Source organism: Notamacropus eugenii, chromosome 1, assembly GCF_028372415.1.
Source record: "Notamacropus eugenii isolate mMacEug1 chromosome 1, mMacEug1.pri_v2, whole genome shotgun sequence".
Classification (NCBI taxonomy): domain Eukaryota; kingdom Metazoa; phylum Chordata; class Mammalia; order Diprotodontia; family Macropodidae; genus Notamacropus; species Notamacropus eugenii.
Window position 1 is genome coordinate 481,652,151 of NC_092872.1, and position 14,977 is coordinate 481,667,127.

The 14,977-nt window shown below is 41.5% G+C and overlaps 2 protein-coding genes across 17 annotated transcripts in view; one reads left to right on the forward strand and one right to left on the reverse strand.

The window, feature by feature from the left end:
• The window catches only part of FNBP1 (formin binding protein 1), a 181,128-nt gene extending 179,267 nt beyond the window's left edge, over nt 1-1,861 (reverse strand). For 13 of the 14 annotated variants that reach the window (XM_072632692.1, XM_072632691.1, XM_072632694.1 and 10 more), the window contains exon 1: nt 1,437-1,795. In XM_072632692.1, coding sequence (XP_072488793.1) covers nt 1,437-1,460 — 24 coding nt within the window. In that variant the 5' untranslated portion in view covers nt 1,461-1,795. Of the gene's footprint in view, nt 1-1,436 lie in introns of all 14 variants that reach the window. The other variant, XM_072632695.1, reaches the window with a different exon arrangement.
• An 11,474-nt stretch (nt 1,862-13,335) lies between these two features.
• Nucleotides 13,336-14,977, forward strand: part of GPR107 (G protein-coupled receptor 107) — a 91,251-nt gene continuing 89,609 nt past the window's right edge. For 2 of the 3 annotated variants that reach the window (XM_072632708.1, XM_072632709.1), the window contains exon 1: nt 13,348-13,525. In XM_072632708.1, the coding sequence (XP_072488809.1) occupies nt 13,400-13,525 (126 nt within the window). In that variant the 5' untranslated portion in view covers nt 13,348-13,399. Of the gene's footprint in view, nt 13,526-14,977 lie in introns of all 3 variants that reach the window. The other variant, XM_072632712.1, reaches the window with a different exon arrangement.

Consider the following 14,977-nt stretch of genomic DNA (forward strand, 5'->3'; position numbering starts at 1 on the left):
ATCTCAAGACACTAGTGAGTTTTTATAATTAATGAATTCTCTTCCTCTGAGGTTTCGGTTTGCTTGTTCCTTTTCAAGGCTTCAGCAAAGAAATGATTATGTAAAAAACCGTTATGCCACTATGCACTAGATTTCTGTAAAAACTTTAACCTTGTTTAATTCTGCCTTTGAGATTTTGTGGCCTCTCACCACCCTCCCTCGACCTTTTCCTCTCAAAGCGTTTCAGAACCTTATTTTATAAGATGTTAAGTGAGGTACTTATTGCCTCGCCCTTATTCGAGGTATTTTAATTCTAACTTGCAAATAGCACTCAGATCAGAAAAGGCACAATCTTTTCTTTACCTCCCGTCCCATCTAAAACCTTTTGAGAAACAAAAGTCTTTTCCACTGTCCTCAGCTTCCTCAGTACTGATTTAACAACATGGACAGCAGCCTTTTACCTCCAGAAACCATCAGGCCCAGCAACTGAGCTTCCAGATACAAAGCTCTTTTTTCCTCTTAAAAGATGACAACTAAAAAGCCAAAGGTCCCTCCGCAGAAAGCAGCCAACGGTAACCTGCTCACTTTTCACGCTGCCTTTACCAATGCGCTCGCTTTTCCCCATTTCTAGCTATTTCTTCTGGAGGTCGAGAAAATTCACCTAAAACATGTGTCTTCCTCATGTTAAGGACACAAGGTTTGCTCCTTCCTCCCCCTCAAAGAGAAAAAAATCTCAAGTTTTACTCCTGGGCGATAAACAGCACCTCTCCTCCAACACCAAATCTTTCCCTTCTTCAGCACACCCAAACCTATTTCGAGATCAGGGCTCTCTTCCCTAGAGCTACTAGAGTTTCCTAAAACCCCCACACCCTTCTTATGAGGAAGATCTAGCTTTAGGTCGGAGTAACCCCGAATACGATCTAAAGCATTCTTCCAGCCAAGAGCACCGGCGTCCCCCCGTCCCCCGCACAGTGTCCCCTCAGGCCGGAGTGGAGTAGCGGTGGTGAGGACAACCACTCCTCAACTGTTAACACCCTCCCCACCAGAATAACGCAGCACCTCTGCACCCCTCATTTCTCCAAGGAAAAGGGGAATCCTCCTATCCTGGGAGCTAACACAGTAATCACCGAGCCCCTCAAAACCTTGGACTCCGCCCCTCCCCGCAGAGGAAAGCGCTTCCTCTCCTCCAAAGCCCCTTCTCTCCGGGGAGGATTCCACACGCCCCCTCCCCTCTGTCCTCCCCTTTCCCCATCCCCTGCAAGGATTCTTCTACTCCCCTTCCCAGGGCGAGGATTCCACGCCCCCTTCCCTCGGGCCCTCTCCCCACTGGGGTTCACGCTCCCTTCCCCAGCTCCCTCCTCTCGGTCCCCTCCTCCCCCTCACGCCTGCTCCCCCTCCCGAGCGAGGGGCCGGGCCGGGCGCGCCCTCCGCCCGAGGCTGCGGGAGACAGCACTCACCCACAGCTCGGTGCCCCAGCTCATGGTGCAGGGGACGGGGAGGGGAGATCTGCGTCCAGCTCCGGTGCTCGGTCCCCAGTCCAAGGCCGCCGCCCCCCTCCCCTCTTCTCCCGCTCTCCTTCAGCTCTAGCTCCGAGTCTCCAAACGCCCGAAGCTCCGTTCGTTGTCTTCCAACCGGGCCGCCCCAGCCCAGGCCAGCCCCAGCCCGCAGCCTCCTCTGCCGACGCCGGCTGCAGGGCTCTCTAGCTCCCCTGCTCTCGCTTCCTCCTCCCCTCTCGCCGCTCCACAGCAAAATGGCCAGAGCAGCCAACGGCAGCCTCGGCAGCCGCCAGACTCCGCGGGGAGGGCGGGGCGGCACTGACAGCTCGCGCGCTCGCTAGCTCACGTGCGCGCGCGCGGTGGCTCCGCAGGCTGGCGGGGGAAGGGATGGAGATCGAGAGCCGGGGTCTTGGTGCTTAGCACCCCAGGGTCAGGGCGCCACCAGCCGGTAGCGCAGATGTCGGGGGAAAGTGGAGCAGCCGTTTGTCTGCGTCGCCCAGGGGACCGGAAGGACGCCAAGGAGGAGAGCTGAAAGGTCTGAGTAAGAGGGCTCCCTAATAAATAAATAAAAACAAAAATCACTCCTCACTATTAGTAATTGTGCTCTGCCTTGCAAAACAGCCACTCGGCCTTTGATGGTATTCTGCAATTATAATTAATAATACTCTGTGAGCGGTAACACTATTGCACTTCACACTACTTTGGATTTAATGACAATCCTTTTTCCTTGAAGGCCTTAATAAACAACAGTTTGCCATCATGATAATTTCTACATAGCGAGCAACTTATGTGGCTGGGAAAGCAAGGGAATGTAGTCCAGTGGGATGGGCATTATTACGATACCGTCTACATTGTACTGATACTCCGGGAGCAGGGAGACAGACCAGGATATAGCACAGAAAGTAAACAGCTTCTCTATGATTATGTAGGATGTTAGCCTGCAAGAAGCTGTGGCTCCCTAACCTAGAGATTTTAATCTGAGACGTGAGGTAACATTCTAACATTTTCTGCCAAGGAAATGTTTAACTTTAAATTAATTTTATTTATTCAATATTTCTTACCTGTCTTCTGTAGCTATTTTCTTTACTCTAAATGTGTGTATTCTCAGTAACACATTCCCTGTTCTCAAAGATAAACAGCTCCTGTTTTCCTATCTTGCTTAGACCGTTCACAGAATGGAATGGAAAAGTATTCATTGCTGAAGCACCAACTTTTTCTCTTAGCACTTATTCTGCTTTGTTCCAAATTCTTTCTCAAACCAGAGGCACTTCTGAGCATCCCTTTATGAACCACTGCAAACCCCCAAAACAGGCCCCACTATGGAAAATATTTCAGTAGATGCTTTGCCCTTGTTTATCATCCCCTAACAGAAAGGGTGGAGCCAAAAGCCCTTATAGATAAGCCACTTCCTTTCCTGAACACAGAAACAATAAATTTAACCTGTCTGAACTGTTTAGTCTGTCTTATTTCAATTGCAAACTCCTCTGAACAGTCTTGTTCCCATCTTAAAAATATTCTGTTGAGCTGGACAACAAATTACAAAATAATAACTTCTCTCTTTTGAAAAAATGCAATTCGTGGTTCTGGGATCTTTCTGTAAGTATGCAAACCTGTGTTAAGATGTTTTGCTTTTTATAATTTTACATCATATTACCATTTCATGTACTGACTCTTCATTCCTCTTCACACTTTGACCCCCTATTCCCCTTTGCCACATTGTCCCCTCCAGGATGCCTTTGCTTTCCAACAACTCTATGTGTCTTCTCCAATTAGAATAAAAGCTCCTTGAGGGTAAGGACTAAGAAGTAGCCAACTCGTTCAACAACTATTAAGTGCCTAATATGTGCAAAGCATTGTGCTAGGTGCTGAAGGACATACAAAGTCTGGTCTCTTCCCTCATGGAGGTAAAACTCTAATAAAGGAGATAAGACAAGTACAAAACTGTCACAAAATAGAGTAAGATAAGTGAGTAAGAGCACGAGAAAGTACCTCGCGGTACTTTACAAGGGGAGGGCAAAGAGAACTTGGAGCAAATTACATTTGACCGGGATTTGAAGAGATGGGTAGCATTTCAACAGACAATAATGAAAAAAAAAAAGCATTCTGGACATAGAGAATGGAATGAGCAAGGTCAGGGAGGTGCTAGCATTTGGGGAAACCTGAGTAAATCAATTTGGCTGGAGTATAGATTATTTGATAGAGGCTGGTACGCAGGGACTATAGCCAAGAGAAGAGTTTGAGGAGATAGGATTTCAGACATCTCTGGCTACTTTGCTAAAACTTGAAAATGGCCAAAGAAATGCAAATTATCTGACAAGCTCATGTTTTATTGATCATCTAAAGGCTACATTCACAGTAACTCTGTGACTTTAGTCCTGTGCAAAACTTCAATCTTTCCTGAGTTTCTGGAAACTGCCACATCTTAATAAGGATGAGTAGTTGTTGAAATAATGCTATTAAGGTTAAATAACCTGTTGACATAAAGGAAAGGAAGAGAGGGAGAGACAGAGAGAGACAGAGACAGAGAGAGAGAGAGAGAGAGAGAGACAGAGACAGAGACAGAGACAGAGACAGAGACAGAGACAGAGAGAGAGAGAGAGAGCCATACCAAAACTCAACAGGAGATATTTTGACATATAATCCTTTTTAGATGAGTAATCAGGTAAATGAGTTATAATGAATGAGGAACATGAAAGAATTTTAAAGGTAGTGTGTCACTTATATCAAAGTAAAAGTATCTTTTAACTTCTTTGTCTTAATTGGAACATTATTCACAATGTAAAAGCAGCCTGGTAGACTTAGAAACTGTTTCATCATTCTTGAAACAACTTAACCATTGAAGGTAAAACCAGCAGCAATCATCAGGCACTTGGTAGGCATTTAATGCTGTTGACTGACAATAAAAGAGGGAAAAGATATAATACTACAATAGTGACATAAAACCTTTAGTAATTTATTTGTTTTTACTGGACCTGTGATAACTTCCAGTGAGGAAACACCCGCAGTCAATATAATTTCAGAATAGCTCAGGCATTGATGAGTTTTAAGTGACTTGACCCAGGGCCACACCCTCATATGTTTCAAAATCAGGATTTAAACCAAGATTGTCATCCTAGGCCAGCTCTTTGAACATAATAAATATGTTCTTCTTGTAATAAATATTAGGAAGAACTATATCCTCATTGTTGAGCTTCATTCAGAAATAAAAATCAGGTTAATCTTAACATTCTATTTTGGTCAATTACAAATGATTTGTAACATATAGAACTAATCTTGAGACTAGCTACTGTAAGTCAAATCTCTAAAAGGAAGAAGAAATCACATGCTTATACTGCTCAAATCTTTATAAAATCTTCAACTCTGTATAGAGATCATATTTCCTAAAATGAAATCTTGGTGAGTTTATAAAGTAAAGGTCAATACATTATTATGATCATATGGGACACCATTCACATTTTTAAAACAATGTTTGATTAATTTGTTTTTAGTGTTTTCTGAATATACCTCCACCCCCTGTAATTATTGGGGATCAAACCCTTCCTTGTAACAAAGAAAAACTGGTCAAAAATAATGATTTGATGACTCTTTCTGACATGTTTCATTATTGGTTCTTCAGGACTAAACTTGGTTATTCCTGAATTCAGTTTGCTTTTAGTGTCTTTTCATTGCAATTAGTAGTCTATGATTATAGTCAGTCTAGGTTTCCTTAAAGTTTCAGCTTAAGTTCTACCTTCTGCAAGAAGTCCTTCTTAATCTCTATATTTAGAGCCTTCCCTCTGAGATTATCTCTAATTTATGTTGCATACATCTTATTTGTACATGGTTGTTTGCCTATTGTATTATATATTGCTCTTTTGGAACTGCTTAATTCAATTTGTATCAGTTTATATAAATCTACACATTTCTCTGAATTTATTTCTTAGAGTTTAACAGAAAAAAGAATTGGACCTGTGATTTCACTGCTACAGGGAACTCCCTCCAGCAAGAAAAGTCTGATGCACTTTCACTGCAATTTATAATCTTAGAGGTTTGCCTAGGATCACAAAGTAATTGTGTCAGAATCAGAACTTTAACTCAGGTATTCCTGACTCTAACCCCACTATCTAACTAAAATGCTCCTCAGCTCAATTAACATTACTAATATTCCATCACATTCACCTACCATGCTCTGTCTAGCCAATCTCCAGTTGATAAGCATCTGTTTCAGGTTCTTTGCTACCACAAAAAGTGCTGGGATCAATTGGATCATTAATTGGAATAGTCTTCCTGTCTTTGACCTCCAGTATACCTAGTAGGAGTATTTTTGGATCAAAGGGTGTGAGAATTTGAGTCCCTTTTCTTGAACATTTCCAAATTGCTTTGCAGTGTATTTGGATTAAGTCACAGCTCCACCAATAATGTATCAGTAAGCCTATCTTTCTAAAGCCCCTCCATCAGTTAACATTTCCATTTTCACTAATTTGCTGGATGTGACCATTAATTTTTTTAAATAAGGAGTTAGGAAAAGTAATATAAAAAGGATTTAAGAAAAGTGTTTAGGCAACACATACACTAAAACTAGAACAATATAAGGAAGGATGACATGTTCATAGGAAATTATGTATGTTGGGGCTGCTCATGGAACACTTTTGATTTTTAACTTCATTTGTGATCCTAATAGAAACTAATTTATTCATATACTACCAGACACTTAAAAAGGAGATTTTTTTAAAAGGGCTAATGTCCATATTCAAGAGTGTTATTTTATCTGTGAGAATAAACCTTTCAACACTAAGTTTGATAATGTATGACAGCTAGTGTTATTTATTGGGAGGTAATACTAATGAATTTCTTGGTTTTTTTCTCCCCCTCCCCCCCAAAAAATTAGTTTCCAGCCTTCATTCCACCCATTTGGTAGCATCAAAACTCTTATGTTTATATTATACTGGGAAGTTAGGAAAGTACTAACGTGGAAAAATCCATGGGGAAGAACTTACGTAGGAATTTCATAGTGAGAAAAATCTTAAAAATTATAACCATTCTTTGCACCTGTTAAGCTAGTGGTGATTCTCTAACTTGTATACCTTTGAAGCTCTGAGCAAACATAAATGTCAAGAAAAACCAGATGTGTAGAAGCTAAATAGGTGAAACAGGACAGTCTTGTGGCTCAGCCAGTTAGGTAAAATGTCATACTGACAAGAGACGGATTACAAATTCATTTCAGACCTAAAAAATTCAAAGTGTTACAGAACCAACATTCCCAGGGTCAATTTGGATAAAGCATTAATTAAGTGCTTACTATGTGCCAGGCACTCTGCTAAGTGTTAGGGATACAAATACTATAAGCAGGTATTGCCCTGAAGGTCTTTATATTCAAAATGAGGAAGACTCCAGGTAATGGGGAGCTGGAAAGCGAAAGGCTTCCAGATGTTCTTCCCACTTGACATTGTCTCCCAACTCTTTCTTTTCACTGGCTGTCTCCCATGCCTAGAAAGTTATCCCTACTTATTTCTGCCTCCTGGCTTTCCCGGCTTCCTTCAAGACTCAGCTTAAATCTTACCTTCTCAAAGAGGACTTTCCCAGTCCACCCCCAAACCCCACCATTTAGTGCTTTCCCTTGGAGATAACATCCACTTTACTATATATACTTGTAATTTTGTATGTTCATAGTTGTTTGCATATTGCCTCCCCATTTGGATGTCATTTCCTTGAGATCAAGTCTGAGATTGTTTGTTTTTTTCTTTGTATTTTCATGTAGCACAGTATAGGGCAGACAGAATTTAAATATTTGTTGATTTGACTTGACTTTGTTGGTAGCTGAGAAGTGAAATGAGAGCCTGGATCCGGGAAAGAGAAGACAAGACCTCACCAATCAGAGCTCAGGGTGGTTCCCAGGGTGGAGTCCAAGTTTAAATTGAAAGGAGGTGGAAAGAACCAGCTAGGGAACAGAAACCTAGGTTTAGAGATAGTTGGACTATTACTCTAGAGATCAGTAGGAATCTCCCAAACAGAATAAGCAACTTGTAGTTCTTTTCCCACAACCCAGGGACCTGCTTAAGAAATGAAGCTGTAGGGAGCTGCGAGCTGATCCAACTATTCTGGAGAGCAATTTGGAACTATGCCCAAAGGGCTACCAAAATGTGCATACCCTTTGACCCAACAATACTGCTTCTAGGACTGTATCCCCAAGAGGTCATAAAAATGGGAAAGGGTCCCACATGTACAAAACTATTTATAGCAGCACTCTTTGTAGTGGCCAAGAACTGGAAATCAAGGGGATGCCCATCAATTGGGGAATGGCTGAATAAATTATGGTATATGAATGTAATATGGAATACTATTGTGCCTTAAGAAATGATGAACAAGAAGACTTCAGAGAGGCCTGGAAAGACTTGTATGATCTGATGCCGAGTGAAAGGAGCAGAACCAGGAGAACTTTGTGCACAGCAATGACCACAGTGTGTGAGAGTTTTTTCTGGTAGACTTGGATCTTCACAGCAATGCAAGGACATAAAAAAAAAAAATTCCCAATGGTCTAAGGCAAAATGCCTTCCACATCCAGAGAAAGAACTATGGAATTCAATAGCAGAATGTAGCAGATCATTTTGTGCGTGTGTGTGTGTGTGTGTGTGTATGTGTGTGTATTATGTTTTGGTTTGTTATATGATTTCTCCCATTTATTTTAGTTCTTCTACACAGCATGACTATAATGAAAATGTATTCAATAGGAATGTATGTATAGATCCTATAAAGAATTGTATGCCATTTTGGGGAGGGAGGAGGGTGGTGAGGGGGTACGTGGGGAAAAAAAAATCTAAGTTTTATGGTAGTGATTGTAGAGTTAAAAATATATAAAATGAATATATTTTTAAAAAATTAAATGAATGTTACAAATAAATAATTTTTAAAAAAAATTAGCTTTCACAAAAATGGCTTGTCTTTTAAACTGGAGTGAAAGCTACATTTGAAGATGGGGGTAATGTTTATAAAGCTGCTTTTTGGAGAAAATGGGAAAAAGGTACCCCCAAATAATAAGATTAGGTCTTAACTTGGACTCTAGTTGGTATCCTGGAAAGCCTGTGATGATTCTATGTTTACATTGCTAGCTCCCTAAGCACAGGACCCTATACAGAGTGAGCAGTGAATAAATATCTGTTGAATTGAACTGAATGTAAAGTGTTTTCTTTACTTTGACAATTTGCCTGTAATGTTTGGTGTTTGACCAGCATCGTGTTTAACAGTGCCTTAATATAGCTGCAAGAAAACTAATCTACAAATAACATCAAAGTCCTTCAAAAATTGATGTAAAGGTGTCAGATATTATTATTATTATTATTAGGTAATAAACTTCTAGCTCTACATCTTACCATTGGTAGTAACTTTTATTTAACCCAGAAGAGAAAAAAGATATACTTTAAAAATACAAGGTACTTGATGAACTAGGCAGGCAATGAACCTTTACAAAATGTCTTTCCAATTGCTCCAGGCTTTTTCCAATTATACTTCACCTAAACTTTAATGCCCCCTTCAAAAACGTTGCTAGAGGGAAGCTGTTCAGTTACTCAGTTTATGTGTGGTTTTTATTTTTAGTTAAAACATCAGGATTATGCAATTATTTTTTCTGAAACTATACAAATATAAGTACCTCAAGGCAAATTTGGGAAGCAACAATTTTCAGTTTGACAAATAGCTGCATTTTTTAAAAGTTTCCATTTTGTTATTTCAATAAAAATATGAATATCTACCATGAAATGAGACTAGACAGAGAAGTATACTAAAATACAGTTTTAACATTAAGTATTCAGGTCTTTATTCCTCAGCTTCACTTTCAAATCTAAATATAATTTTAGTTTCATAATAATTATTTGCAATGATACAACTTTGACTGTTTGATGGGGTTGCTCTCTAGAAAACTTCCATGGGGATACTTTTTACAGGGTAGAGATTACAAACTATGTACAAAAAATCCTGCCTTGAGATCTCTCCTGGAAACTTTCCTTTTTAATATTTTAAAAATAGTTTCATATATAAGACTTTTGGAGATGGGGTGGGATAATGAAAATATATCAAACAATAAATATTAAATTTTTATTTAACAAAATATTAATCTTCTATCCATTGAATTCCATAAATTAAATATAAAACCTTTAATTTTCCAATATTAAACTTTTAATATTTTCTGAATTTGACCAGGGCAGTACTAAGATTGTCTGTCTGTTATCTCTGACTCTTATGATATGTATAACTGGTTCACTTTTTCAAACCATGATGATGATGATGATAAATAGTAATCCCTATTGAAAATGCCAAACAGAAGCACAATTAACGCTTTAAGATCAAATCATTTTGCAAGGTCATTCAACATGAAAGTAGAAAAAGGAAGAAACACAAATTTTAAGTCCTTATAAAGTTTTCTTCTGGAAATAATGGATGAAACTGGAAAGAGGAACAGACAAAAAATGGAAGAGATCAGTCAAGATTTCTACAACAAACAATTTTTTCCTGCAATACCCAGCAGATGACTAGACCTTTACTTCCAACTGGGTCCCCTATAGCTAATATCCAGAGGAGCAAACCCTGTGAAGAAGGGACCTACAATTCCTACCATCACCAATTGCCAATGGAGCAGGCAAGTAAGCCTAGCTGAAGGGCAAAGTTTCAAAGGAGGAGAAAAAGCAGGTAGCATGTACCTGGTCAAACTACTGCCACTATTTTGCCATCTCCAGTTATTGTGATGAATATCAAGGCACTGGACCCAAGGCACTGACTCAGGAGAAGAAAATGAGGTTGGTGACCTTGCACACCCTCCCTCACTCATATCAAAGTCAACTGCAAGTCATGTCATCATCTTGATGTCATGGTCCTTTTCAAGAATGAAGGATAAACACAACAACAACAACTATTTTGCCAAATACAATGGTAGAGAAAAGAAGAGTCCAAGAACTCTGAAAATTGCAGTGCCCTCAAGACTATTTTATTTATTCATTCATTTATTTGTTTGTTTGTTTGTTTATTTGTGCTTTCAGCCTGGCCTCTATAGCTGTCCTCATAAGGAACATTTATGGAGAAGGGATCCAGCATCCCCACCACCACTACCCAAGTGCCAATTGCCATCAATGGGCAGGATTACCAATGCCTCCAAGACCACAAACCCTGCCAGCAACCTTTGCTCAGGTTACAAAGTAACCTTTGTAGAAACTATCTCTGTAGATACTGCAGCCCCCAGGAATTAATAGCCATTGAAGAACTTAGCACTGTCAAATGGTTCAACATTAGAAAACAGTTTTTATCAATGGAAATGACATTAAAGAAAATGTTGGCATCTGCTTTGCCTCTGCCAGGCTTTTGCATATGATTTGCAGCTGAAACCTCCCATGTGTACTGAGTGCCCCCCAGGAGGATATGATCTCCTGGAGATAAGGCATTGTTTTGTTTTTCTTTTTGTAGTCTCAGCACTTAGCACACATTGCTTTGCACTCTTAATAATTGTTTTTTCATTAACTAAATTTCATTCATTCATCAATGACAGTGAAGCCAGCACATTTGGACTTTAATGTAATAGTCCCTTTTGCTAAATGAATAAACAGAAATGGCAACAGAGAAAATAAAGATAGGAAGCCCAGCTAGATCAAAAAGAAATATACCTACAGAAGAGGTACATTCTCAAGATAACAAATCTGAAGGTATTCACCAAATAATTCCCAAGATATCTGAAAGTGGGGTTGCTATCGAATAATTTTTTAAAATAATAGAAATAACTAATACCAAAAAGAAAACTGAAAAGATAATCAATTACTACCAACCCATGTCTACTTTCCTATTTCTATAAAATCTTTGTGAAAATAAATTATATCTCTATTAAAAGCATCCTTGATGAAAATACGGGAAGAAGACAGGAAGGCTTTTATAAATTATATTCCAGAGCAGACCGTATCTTTACATTTACACAATTAGCTGAAAGATGGAGAAAATACAAGATCCCACTGAACTTACTATAGATTTTTTTAGAAAAGTTTTTGATTTGGTAGAGCAAAATTTAATCTAAAAGGACTTTCCAACAAAATGTCTTCCATCTATAGGGTAAAATCATAAATGATTCCTCTATAGACACAATGAAAGAGAAAACTTTGTTTAATTCTGATTATTAATATAAAGTGAGTCAAAAAACAGATGCTTGCTACTTTCATAGAAGAGAAATTGTACAGTCCAAACTGAACAGGAATGATGAGGTACTGTTTCTTCCTCTTCAAAAACATCAGTGCCTCCCTATTATCTATAAGATAAAATATAAATCTTCCACCCAGTTTTAAAATTGTCTCAAATCTGGCTTTTACTGGGTCACGTAAGGATTGTACTAGATGCACCGAGGTCCGTCCCAACTCTGAATCTTTGACACCTGTTCAGCTTTATTTCACATTTTTCTCCTAGGTGCAAGCCAACTCTGGCCATCCTCCCGACTGAAATTCACTTCCTCACTTCAGTCTAGCAAAATCCTCTTCTTTCATAATACTTTGTCAGAATCTCTTCTTTCCCCTTATCACACACTTACCAGACTGATCCATGACCTCTTATTGGGACCATGATCTTCACTACCTCCTCCCTGCCAGTACTCTGCCCGTTTCTCCCTTCACTCCCCCCACTCCCCCAGCTTTTGCCTTATCTTAAAGGGGGACAGGGAGTGGGGGGGGGGGGGGGTTGGGATAAATGCCTATGTCACTTCTGGAACTTTTTCTCCCTATTCAGTAGTTCATATACTTCCTTTTTTTTCTTTAGGTTTTATCTTCTTCCGTTGCAGTATAAACTCCTTGGGTTCGGGGACTGTCCTACTTGCTTGCAGTTTTATCTCCAGAACTTAGCACAGTGCAATCACTTAAGAAATGCTTTATCTACTGTTTATTCATCTTCCCTGCACACATGTTGTATTCCTCCTAATAGAATGTAATGTCCTTGAAGGCAAGAGCTGTCATTTTTATTTCTGTATATCTATTGCCAAACCCAGTGCCTTGTACATAGTAGGCACTTGATATTTATTAAATTAAATCCAATGTGCTGGGCTTGGTAAGGGAAAAGAAAAGTGTGTGACTTAGTGAGGAAAGGCATGAATTTCACCAACGCAAAGCAAAATAACAGTATACAAAAGAAGCCAAAGGCCTCATAAAGTTGCGAAGCAGCAAGGGAGGTTGCTAACTACCAGGAGCCACTGCTTTAAGGCAGTTTTCTTCCCTGGGACTGCCTCTGGGCAAGAGCAAGGACCCCCAAAAGTTTCCAGTACACAACAAATTGCATGCTTTGAGTGGAATTAGCAAACAATGCCACGGGGTCCCAAATCAGAACAAGATGCTCAGGGAGGCGGTGAGTTCCTGGAGGTCTTCAAAGGGAGAGAATTCCCGCTCAGGTACCGATGATCTACAAGACCTCCGAGACCCCCTCCGGCGCTGCCGGGCCTCGGGCACTCCGACTCCGGCCTGGGGAGCCGCCTGGCCTCTGCAGCCCGGCAGGGTGACCGTAGCGAGCTGGGTAAAGCCTGGGCTCCTCTGTCAGCAGCCAAGTCTTCCCGATACTGCACGGCTCCGAGGCGGAGGTCTCAGTCCGTCAGGGACCTCCTTGGACCCAGCGGCTGGCCGGGGGATGGGGGGCGGGGGGCGGCTTGGACAACCCCACGCTGACCTCTCACCCTCAGCGCTCCCCCCGTAAGGGCCACATTGGCGCTTCGGGGCCACAGAAAGGACGGAGCGGATTCGTTTAGGGAGCCCGGAGTCAGCCCCTTTTTGCCTCTTAGTCTCGGTACGCAGCGATCGCACAAAGAGAAAATACTTCGGGATTACCCGAGCCAACCACACAGGCGGAATAGCCTTTTCCCACTTCCGGCGTCACCGCCCTTTGACCCCGGAAGTGAGCTGGAGAGGCCAAAGGGGGGTGGGGCGGCCTGTGATGTTGGAACAAACATGGCTGCCTCAGTACCCCTGTGCCGCTGGGGCTCTGGCCGGGGCCGCCAGCTGCTCCTGCTGCTTGGGCTCCTGCAGCTCTTGGGTCACCTCGGCCAGGGCCGCGTCCACCACCTAGCGCTGAAGGTAGCAGGGTGCGGGAGGCCGCTGGAGGGGGTGTCTGGCCGGGGGCGGGGCGGGGGGCGCCTTGGGGGGCTGGGGACTCTTCCTCCTTTCTCTCCCCCCCCGCCCCTCCTTCCCCTGTTCTCTCCCCCCCCTCCTGTCTCCCTTCCTCCTGCTGTCTCTCTCGTCTCCCTCCTCTTCCTCAGTTCAGTGAGCACTTACCCAGCGCCTCTGCTCTAGGCACCCTTCTCCTTTCCCTCTTGTGTCTCTCCCCTTTCCCCCTCTGTTCCTTTATCTCACTTCTCCATCTTTCTTTTCTTTTCTTCCTGCTGTTCTCCTTCCCTCCTGCATTTCTCCTCACTCTCCCTCTCCTATAGCTCTCCTTTTTTCCACCTCTTCTCTTTTTCTCCCTTCTCGCCTCTGTCTCCCCCCTCCTTATCTCCTCTATTCCTCTCCTTCTTTCCCTCCTGCATCTTTGCACCTTCTCCTTGTCTGCTCTTTTTCTCCCTCCCTCCCCTCTTGTATCTTTCCATTTCCTTTCCCTTTTCTCCTCTTCTTTTCCTCCCCCACCCGCCTCTTTCTCTCATCTGTACCTCTCCTCCTCTCCCTCTTCTCTCCAGATATCCCCTTCTCTCCTCTCCTCTCCTCTTCTGTGTCTCTTTCCTACCTCTTCCAAGTTAAGGGAGGGGTCATCAGGGGACTCTGGAGGTGTGCCCCTTACTGATTTGAAATCTCACCATTCTGGGCACTGGGAAGGCCAGGAACTATTCCATTGCCCAGGGACGAGAAACATAAAAATGTTAAAGTTGGAAAGGACTTAAGTCATCTAACTCTCTCGTTTTTCTGATGAGGGAACTGAAACAGAGAGAGTTTGTTAAGGGTCTTGCCCAAGGTGACACAGGTAGATTTCTTTCTTTTTCACATTTTAAAAATAGTATTTTATTTTTTCTCTAGTTACATGTAAGGACAATTTTTAGCATTCATTTTTACAAGGTTTTGAGTTCCAAATTTTTCTTCCTCCCCTTACCTCTTCCAAAAATTGTAGGCAATTTGATATAGGTTATATTTATCATACATAGTAAATAGCAGAGTTGGGATTCTTAACTGAGGTCTCCTGGCTTGAAATTTCTTCAATCTTTTTGAAGTTCTTTTCTTCATTGAGGAATAAAATTACTGTTTCTCCCTATTCCCATTTTTCTTTCCTAACCTTTTGACTTTCTCCCTCTTTGCTCTCATTTTTTCAGTGATACTGATAGGTTTTTCAGTCTACCTCCCCAATAATAATAGGACTGTGCTTCCTTGTGAAGTATGTAATCCAAGTATCATTTCTATTCTATAGAGGAGGTAACTATAACTCAGGGATATGCATTGGCCTGACAGTGTGGTGCAGTGGAAAAAGCACAGAACAAGACAATCAGAAGATCTGGGTTCTGCTTCTGTCCTTTTACTAACCCTGGGACATGCTGCAAATTATTT